Below are 10,365 nucleotides of genomic sequence, written 5' to 3' on the forward strand. Positions count from 1 at the left end.
ACGAGCCAGATGCACAGAAATCAAGGTTTTTTATTGTGATAATATTAATTCATTGGAATTATCGAGAAATTACAACATCCGAAGATAATTCGAATTTCAAAGTTTTGGCGGGAATATAAAAATGGTGTTGTCTAGATTGATTTGTTAAAAAAAACCTCACATAGGTATTATTGTTGTATTAATAATAAAACAATATATGAGGTTAGTAAATCATATTTTTATTACGTCTATACACTGCATTTTTTTATTGAACTTATTTTATTTCCATATATTTTATTGTGAAAATATATATTAATGATATTTTATTAATAGGGAAGGAAGTAGAACGTGTAAAGAAGTTATTACATCTAGAATTTAATACAGAATATTTAGGAAGGAAAAGTTTTTTTGGGAAATAATGAAAATATAGTATGGTTATAATATTATATATATTTAAATCAAACAAAACTGATATATTAGAAAAATGGCTCTTTATTTATATCATCTAACGGTAGAACAGACATCACTTTTACGATTTCATATAATTATCTATGAAATCTCCATATACTTCTAATGAATGACCTACATGACCTTATCCAGTATTACCCCTATGACTTTGATGTTTTTTCAATATTATTAATATCACTGATTATATTGTGTCGCCCCTAAATTTTTGTAACGCTCATGCTTGGTGGTTATTCCATTTCATAGCATTTATTTATTACCATTTTAACTAGAGTGATGTATTTTAATAAATGAAATCCATTTCACATTTAATATCTTTATTTAAATTTATCAATAAACAGCATGTTTTAAACAGTTTCAATTATAAGGAAACCTGATATCGAAATAAAAGCAACAAACATATTTGGAACATTAATTAAACACGATTCTATAGTAATTTACTTAAAAGTAACTATAACGAAGTAAACAATGATGAAAAAAGCAAAAATATTTTAAAAGCACTTAAAATTAAACATCATTTGAAATAGGAAATATGAAATTGTCCGCTCGTCTTTCACAAACATCGATTACAACTAATGCCATAATTTATAGCGTATGGCGTATCACTAAGATTAAAAGTAATGACATTATATGTATTACATTTATCATTGAGACTTATCACTACATACTTATTCTACCTCCTACTGCAACACTGATTTGAATATTAAAAAAATATGGGGAAACAATATACTTTAATGACAATATAAAAGTACCTAAAATTTGATTATGTGACAGTGGATATGTTTAAAAATTTTTTAACTTTTTGTACCTATTATACAGGACGGGAAGGTTACCACAATAATAGGGTTTATGGCCGACGAAATATCGAAGCTTATACAAGGGATTATTATTATAAACAAATATCAATCAAATATACTTATTTAAATGAAGTTGGATACGACAAATACGAAATTTGAAAAAAAAATTAATAAGTACATAAATTACATTATATTTTTCAGATTACAGTGTCTTATAAGCAGTACCCCTCAAAAGAAACTGTAAAATAAATGGAAAACGAGTAAAGAGAATGTTTAAGTTTAATTTAGTAATCAGTTACCTGGTTGAAATTACAACTTTTCAATATATTTTGTTCCAGTTTGAAATTTTTCATATGACTTGCTTTTAGATTTCTATAATTAGGCTTTTAGGTTTCAACTTATTACGACTAATCCTAATTAATACACAAATTCGTATGGCGTAATTACATTTGCCGCTGGATTGAACAACACAGTTGCTAACAATCTGTCATCGAATGACAGAATTGCTATTATATAATCTAACGTCCGTAACACAGTTGCTGCTGCGAACCATTTTGCTTGCTACTGTGAAACTTTCTACATAATACCGCAACTGTGGAGTTGAGTCTAAAATGAGAATTAACAGCTAGTAAGAACATAAAAAAACGTGGATTGTCTGTGGTACGTGTCCATGTTTTACCACAACCTGAGCCATTAGTTACACGAGTTAATAATGTCGACAAACTCGGGCTTTAGGCTCGCGCCTCCTACGAGGAACCCGTCGATGTCTGCGCAAGCGGCTAGCTCCGTGGCATTGGCTGCAGTCACAGACCCTCCGTACTGAATACGAATGTTTTCGGCCACATCACTGGAGACATTGGTGGACAGCCAGCTGCGGATTGCCGCATGCACTTCCTGAGCCTGAGAATACATGCAATTGTTATATATTTTGATGGCATGATTTAGCGATTAAGTACACCACCGATTCTTCGCGAAGGTGAAAAAAAATGTTACTGTTACTGTAAAAAATGTTACTTGTTAACAATTTTTATTTGTAATAATATACAAATAAAAATTGTTACAAATTATTACAATGTATGTATATACAAAATAAATTGTATCTAAGTTTAAGTATAACTACCACCACTATACCACTATACCGATAACAAAAGTACTGCCTGGCTAGGAACTAGATAGCGCTGTGTGAATTGACCTAGGATATTATTACTGTTGTTTATAAGTTATCCCAGTTATAACCTGGTTGTAAGCTCCGAATTTTATGATCCGATTCGTTAAAGAAGTCAGCCGCCATTTGAGAGATACTGAGGAGCGAAGTTGGTTTATTTTTAAAAGATGCAATTACCTGTTGAGGAGTAGCAGTCTTGCCCGTGCCAATAGCCCAAACTGGTTCATAAGCCAGCACAACATTCTGCCAGTTATTACCAATAGCTGGCACTAGAGCCTTAATCTGCTTGGTCACAACCTCTTCTGTAATGCCAGAATCTTTTTGCTCGAGAGTTTCTCCGACGCAGGCTATTACTTTTAGGCCCGACTCCAAAGCATGAGCCACCTATGATAAAAACATATATTACTGAACATAGCACAAAGAGATTTAATTTGATATTTTTCTAGAAAGATATAGAACAAATAGGAGAGAGACGATTCAAGAAATTATTAGGAATTAGGGACTAATGGCCCGATGCCAGCAATATACCATATTAGATCGACCATTATAGTTAATTTCTGATGAATTTGTTACTATCATTCTCCACTGGTTGTCCCAACAGCATTAGCGGATACCTGGATACGATGTCATGCCGCCGTACTTCATATCCGGTGATGACTATCACATCTCACCATATGCACATTGACATTACAATCTATTCTATTCTATTCCCATTATAACTATCACTGTAAATGTTACACTGGTTCAATAGCAATTTTAAAGCATGATTACAATTGTAGTCTACTATCCGAGCGATATTGCGGCGATTGAAATTGCTTTGTAATAATGAATTATTAGAAAAACGTTTAATAAATACATACTATGCCAACATTACAACAATGCGGTAGTAGACGCTCTTTATTAGTAATTAAATTTTGTTCACCTTAGCAGCAATTAGATCGTCTTCTTCATTGAATATAATTCTTCTTTCGGAGTGACCAAGTATCACCCATTCAGCGCCTACGTCCTTGATCATAGGCGCAGAGATTTCACCTAAAAGTATTGTATTTTGTCAGATTATTACGGAAAGAACACACATACTCGTGTACCTAATATATGTATGGAGCTGATTATATTACTCTATATCGGTGTTACCCAATTAATGGTACGCGTACCCCCAGGGTTACGTGAAGTTGCATCAAGGGGTACGTGCGGCTATCAGTGAAACAAACATATACACTCAATCACAAACTATCACATTCATAATATTAGTGTGATTGCTACAATAAGGGGTACGCAAGGTTCGAGTTCTTTTTTGAAGTGCTACGCAGGAAAAAACAATTGGGAACCACTGCTCTATATTATTAGCCTCGTATAATATATTATTCTACGTATTTTATAAAAATACCTAAAATCAATAAGATAATTAAAAAATAAAAACGGATTTGTATATTTGAACCTCTATCACAACCGCCATTTTATTTGGCAAATCTTACCAATATTTCATGTCTTCAACTTCTGTAACTATGTATTAATATGTTTATACAGACAAGGAAGTTTTTTTTAACTTTCTGTTAATAGTTACAATTTCTCGTTTTAGTATTGATAGATGAGTAATTTTAAAATGAGACAACGAAATTTAGGACCCCTGTCAATTAACGTCACAGTTTGTCGACCACTCCCCCTCAACATGTGACTTTATTTATGGATAGCCCCTTATCAGTATATAGAATGCTGCTTCCAACTACATTCTTTATCATCAAGTACCTAACAATGAACTTATGATAATACATACTTATTGTACAAAATACTTATCTTTACGTATTAATTTTATTTACAACGACCCAGTACACAGACAGACTCCTCTTCGTATGAAAAGAGTATTAATTTACTAGCACAGCTAAATAACTTGGTATAGGCATTGTGTTCGACTTTTCATATATTCCTGGCTTTAAACCGCGATTACTGGTACGTCTTGACATATGAATATTATACAGATAAAGGATATCGTAAGAGAGATTATCAAGTGTCGACGCCACACTTGACATGTTCACAATATGTTGAGTACATTATGAATCCAACATGGCAGTAATCGATCTTGGACTTATTTGTCTGTAAATATGATAGTAAACCTATTAAGATGTTTGCTACTTACCTGTAAAGGCGCCTTTAGCAGCCTTCCAACAGTTCTGTGCTGCGACTGCAACGTTGTTAGGAACAATGCTCTTCACATAAGCTACATAAATTGAAGGTATGCCTATCACGATCTGAAATTTAATTACTTGTAAACATTTTCTTAAGACATTCGTTTATTAAATTATTTTTTGTAACTTAGCACATACAGTACACACAGATATGTTATAACACATAATTTGACCATCATAAAAATTAAAGATATTTTGTACTTATTTCTACAATCAAACTTTATCAACATCTTCTCTGATATTGTTCGTTATGCTTATGGCACGCGATAGAGGGAAATATTTAAGTAAAATTGGCCGTTGTTAATGGAATACTGAACATAACGGACGTACATAGACATAAAGGCTATTATACTATTTTTTTTTAACGGCAACAAACTTACGGCGCGCTTAATAACCGGTAACCGTCGACAATATACATGAACAGCACTACAGACTTCACTTTCGTATATACACCGTGATACCACTCATACATTGAGGACCTTCCTGAGGACTACGATGTGTCATATTCTATAATTTCACTGCCTTTTCTGCTTAGAAGTTGAAATATGTGAGAGTGGGATCATGTAGATGACTTTAAGTCAACCTCTGGCAACCTTACTTTGTGTGGGAATGAATGAAATATGTTACAAAACAGGGGAAAAGCTTCATTAATTATTAATAATTTAAAAATAGACAAACAGTCATGCTCATAAAACACAAATGTTCATATGATGCAGCGATTGAACCAGATAACATAGATAAAGCAGTATGTATACCTCTACATTAGGATCCAGGGGCAGCTGAGTCAAATTCTTGACGATTTCAACAATCTGATCAGTATCGCCGTTCATCTTCCAGTTACCACCAACGATGAATTTGCGGCTCATTTTGATGTTTTATGAGAACTGTAAGAGACCATTATTTATGTTGTTAACCGGTTCTAAACAAAGTCGCGGCTAACAATTATTATAAACATGGACGCTTGTCTGCTACCTTTTCAGTACCTAAGCGGCTAAACGTATATTAAATAAATTTACCATGACGAATATAAACAATAATAATAATTGTACAAGAGGACGAATTTAGGCTACCTTTTGTGTAAAAATTGTCATTTTTACCCTGTCGGGTAAGGGATGACATTGAGAGAAATTGGGGGAGTATATAAAGACAAACACGCGGTTAACAGCCAGCCTGAGTACTTGTTACATAATTTAATAATTTCAGTCGAGTCAAGTCAGCTGTAGGTCTAAAACATATTACGAAATTTTTAATTAAACCGTACTTGAAAACAACATTGTTGATAAACTATAACGAGTTATCTACAATGTTTAAACAAAAGTTTACATTTTGAACGGTACTCTACGCTAATTCAGACCAAAGTATCTAGTCCGAAATTGGTCATGTATAGAGGAACATGTCATGTATTTAATAGTTTAAGTTATAATACGATTCTGAAAGATTTGAAAAAAAAAATTGTCAATGTTATAACATTTTGTTACGACAACTTGAGAGGTCTAACAATTTACAACCACTGTAACTGTACTGCTAGATAGATTACTAACATTAAATTAGAAAAAAATATTACGCGTATGTAATTGTGTTACGTGTGTGTATTGTTAAAAGTTAAATGATTGATAATGAAAGATATTTACTAAATAATAAAGATTGATTGGTCCCTTTTGGTCTCGAATTTCTTTTCTTACTAGGTATAATAAATCTGAAACATTTTTATCGATAACACAAAGTAAATTTGCTAACATAGCGAACAAGCAGTTATGGGAACGTATATTATAACAGGACGTGCCCCAGACGCTTAATAAGCGAAAGTTTGTTTTGCGTTTTCGTTGTTTTAATCTTAAGTTTCGCAGTATCGGCAAAATCCTGGAATGATGACGGGTTATTAGGTGCAGATTTCCAGTGAAATAATAACATACACTTTGTTATCACAGAACGAGCCTTATTATGCTTAGTAATTAATAACAAAGATATTGTTTCCCGTGGTACAGCATAGAAGAATGGGTTTCATGTTACATTATTCCAGTAAACACAGAATTATTGTCTAAGTCATAATAAAATGTGAATGCTAATTGTAATACTGTACGTAGGTACGTAATTACTGGAAGATTATTTTTCTTTTTAAATGCAATACTATTAATATTATTAAACGATTAAAATTTAATTACAAACATAAATAAATATAAAAAAAATAAAAATGTCATCTAGAAAAGAAGTTCTGTCTTAGATTGTGTATTACTTAAAACTCTGTAATCTAAATAGAAAAATTGAATAGACCATAACAAGAGCGATACAATTTGGAGACCATATTACACTACTCTCGAAAAATAAAACAACAAAATTTTGGTGAACGTATGAAACATCAAAATGAATTGTACTATTAGCATCAGTGAGCGCCATATTTAAGCTTTAAAATCAATAACTCCAGACAGAAGCTACATATGTATTGCGACGTTGTATGTCTATTATAATATATAGAATGCCGCTATATTTCGGAATCTACCGATTTTATCTATCCATACAAACATTATAAATGATAAGTATAAGGTGCAGAAGTCTGTTTGTTAACTTTTCACTACTAAACGCCTAAAAAATATACTTTATAATTTGACGGGAATGTAGATCGCGGAGACAATAAAAATCTTTTATCCCAAAATTATTTGTTACCCTTTCAAGAGTAAATGGTTGATCATATCTTATTGAAATTTGACGTGAAGATAGATCACGACAATGGACTAGAGTCAAATAATACATTAAAACGAGAATGACCCTTGGTCCGTCTGTCTGTTTGCTACTTCTTCAGAACTCAACTGTTAATCAGATTTATCGAAATTTGACAGGCAATATTGGTATTAACAGATAGAAATGTATAAGTATGTATGAACAACGTGAGATGAGAGTTTCTAACTCTCATGTCACGTGGTCTATGGAATTTTTTCCCGGATTATCTATGGAACCCAGACATGTAGCGAACATCGGATCCTTTTAAGTGTAGTTGACAGGGTTAGGGGTGCGTAAAAATTACTGAAATAGATTAGTGGTAATTTATGAATATTTATACTAGTATATTTTACTAGAATATTTTTGTCATTTCCGATAGTTTAAATAAAATTATACTGTGTATCAATTTGCATTGTACTCTATCTGTATGCCAAATTACATCCGACAATCAACCTCTTAAGCTTAATTGAGTAACAAACATCAGAACAGAGAAGAATGCAGCAGTTTGTAGCTCTTGCATTTTATAACTCTAGTACGACTTTGTATGCTATATTTAGAAAAAAAATAGCCAACGACTTTCTCGTGATATGATCTATCTTCACGTCAAATTTCATTAATATCCGTTCAGCCGTTTACTAGAGTAGTGAAATGTAACAGTATAATTTCGGAATTCATAGTATTAGTAAGTAGGAATAGTAGATTTCATTCATTTCTAAATATACTAGTTCGTATTTTCGAACTAAAAAATAGAATGGCGATTAATAATAACGGCATAGTTATATCAATAAGTATTATTGATAATTGTGCTATGTAGATAAACAAGTGGGTAATTATATTAAGGATAACTGTATCATGTAATAACTGTTTACTACAAATTATACTTAGATAATAAGTTAAGTTGTCACAACGAAATATTGGAAATTAATTAATTTTTGTACTAATGTTTAGGCATATAAACTTCATTTTCAGCACTCTAGAATGGTTGTTTATGTTACTCAATCACTTTTGTATTTTTAAAGAATTAGTGATTACTGTTAATTGTTGTAAAACAATCAGTGCTAGATAATAATATATGTCATAACAGAGCCTACTTTTTTTTAAATTATTTTAAATGTTGTAGATAATATAAATGAGTGATCATTCTTTGAATCAAAACAAAGTGTTTTGTTAGCTGATATAATCATTCATATTAATTCACTAGCTGTTATCCATGACTTTGTCCATATAGATCTTATCTATACTTTTTTTAAAGAAATAATATTTCTAAAATATAAGTAGCCTATGTTACTCCATAGGACATTTGGTATCTGCGAGTGAAAGCTCCGTCAAAACCTGTCCCGTCCTTTTAGTAATTAGCAAGAACAAACCGACAGATAGACAAAAAATATAACATTAATCTTCTTATGTAAATAACATATATTCTTTCTTATTATTTATTTTGTAAAACATGTTAATTTGAAATTACAAACAGACATAATAATATATTTTGGATTATTTGTATAGATCAATATTACATTACTAAATTTTTATTTTCAGTTCTGTTAATCCTGTGTATTAACTGGAAATTATAATAAAATAAATAAATCTATGAAGGCAGACATATTGAATATGTGTAGTAGAGTTGAAAGTTGCGCTCCGTTTATCTTTATATTTGACCAGCTACATAAATCTGGAGAAACATATTCTAATACTCAGCAAGATTAAGAATTGGTCACATTTATTCACTTGAATAAATAAATTTGCCCAATTCCTTATAATAGACATATGTATAATAATGGTACGGTTAATGTGTGTGTGAGTGTTACGCTACATATTAGTGCTTGAATCATCATGAAGTTTGGGTGTGAAAGGACATTTTTGTTCTGGATAATCAATGTATCTGCCACACAGTACAATTTGCAAGTTAAACATAGTTATATAATAAATATAAGTAAATACTTATAACGAAACAAAGGTTTTTTATTATTATTATATATATATGTATGTTCTTTGTTTTAGTGCTTGTTTTTTAACTTAATATTAAGTTAAAAAACAAGCACTAAAACAATGAACTTATATTTAATTTTAATCTAATCTTAACTTGGCTAGCTATAGAATATAATATATATATAGTATTCCATTATTTTATAATATAAAAAAGAATAAACCATAAGAACATATGTAGATAAAACACTTATTTATGGAATAGCTCGAGTTGAAAAAAAAATGGTGTGTATCGATTAATTTCACAGGCACCATATTTCATTCTAAATATAAATTTGTTTAAATAATAATAATTAAAGCTACTAACTGAAGGAAGGTTAAATAATGATATTCTTACATTATCATCTAGGATCGTAAAATATATATAAAATAAAAAGTAATAAATAATTAAGATAAAGTAACTAAATATTACCAATATATATATACATAAATATATATCACAATTAATAGATATTGAAGTAAAGTATTCACTTACATATTTTCCAAAAGTAGTGAAAAAGTTTTCTGTAGTCTTCCTCTTCTTTATTCAAATATATGTTTAAAAATATCTAACCGTTGTGAAAAAGTACTTGCAAATGCCTAAATCAAAATTAAAAATATTTGGAATACGAACACTCGTAGTGAAGTCTCAGGATCTAGTGATCAATATTCGTCAAATTTGGTATTTATACCCCTGCACCAACCAGACGTTAGTTAGGGTTTGCAAATATTGAAATTTTTTACTGAAAATGAACTGACACTGTACTTGTCTACTTCAAATAAATGACCTACGTGACCTTATCCAGTCACCCCTACGACTTTGAATTTTTTTTATCAATTAGTATCGTCATTTCCCCTGACAGTGACATCCTGTCACCGGCTTAAGTGCTCAGCCAATCAGAACGAAAGGATTTATGAACCGAGTAACTGGAAGACACAGTTGGCAAATTATTAACAAAACATAAAACATACCTAATTCAGATTTTATAAAATGTTCTATTTAAGAAAACAATGTTTGTAATTAGTTTTCTGTCTGATCTTAACACACAATTAATTTTAATATACTATGAATACGTATATAATATGAATTTATAAAATG

The 10,365-nt window shown here is 30.8% G+C and overlaps 1 protein-coding gene across 1 annotated transcript; it reads right to left on the bottom strand.

The window, feature by feature from the left end:
- Positions 1-451: 451 nt before the first annotated feature.
- On the bottom strand, positions 452-10,090 carry LOC131849369 (triosephosphate isomerase-like). Its single transcript, XM_059199439.1, has 6 exons — positions 9,763-10,090; positions 5,345-5,473; positions 4,541-4,652; positions 3,329-3,438; positions 2,584-2,790; positions 452-2,141 (listed from the first exon to the last, which is right to left on the bottom strand). The coding sequence occupies exons 2-6, from the start codon at positions 5,453-5,455 to the stop codon at positions 1,935-1,937; spliced, it is 747 nt and encodes a 248-aa protein (XP_059055422.1). The 5' UTR covers positions 5,456-5,473; positions 9,763-10,090; the 3' UTR covers positions 452-1,934.
- Positions 10,091-10,365: the final 275 nt, after the last annotated feature.

Source organism: Achroia grisella, unplaced genomic scaffold, assembly GCF_030625045.1.
Source record: "Achroia grisella isolate CSIRO2021 unplaced genomic scaffold, CSIRO_AGI_Agris_v1 utg640, whole genome shotgun sequence".
NCBI classification, from domain to species: Eukaryota; Metazoa; Arthropoda; class Insecta; order Lepidoptera; family Pyralidae; genus Achroia; species Achroia grisella.

What these genes read in the sequence shown, in the direction of transcription:
- LOC131849369 (XM_059199439.1), bottom strand. Translation starts at nt 5,455, where the DNA reads ATGAGCCGCAAATTCATCGTTGGTGGTAACTGGAAGATGAACGGCGAT. An exon ending in CCCTGGATCCTAATGTAGAG is followed by an intron (nt 4,653 to 5,344) that starts GTATACATACTG and finishes ATTAAATTTCAG; the next exon opens with ATCGTGATAGGCATACCTTC. An exon ending in TGCTAAAGGCGCCTTTACAG is followed by an intron (nt 3,439 to 4,540) that starts GTAAGTAGCAAA and finishes CAATACTTTTAG; the next exon opens with GTGAAATCTCTGCGCCTATG.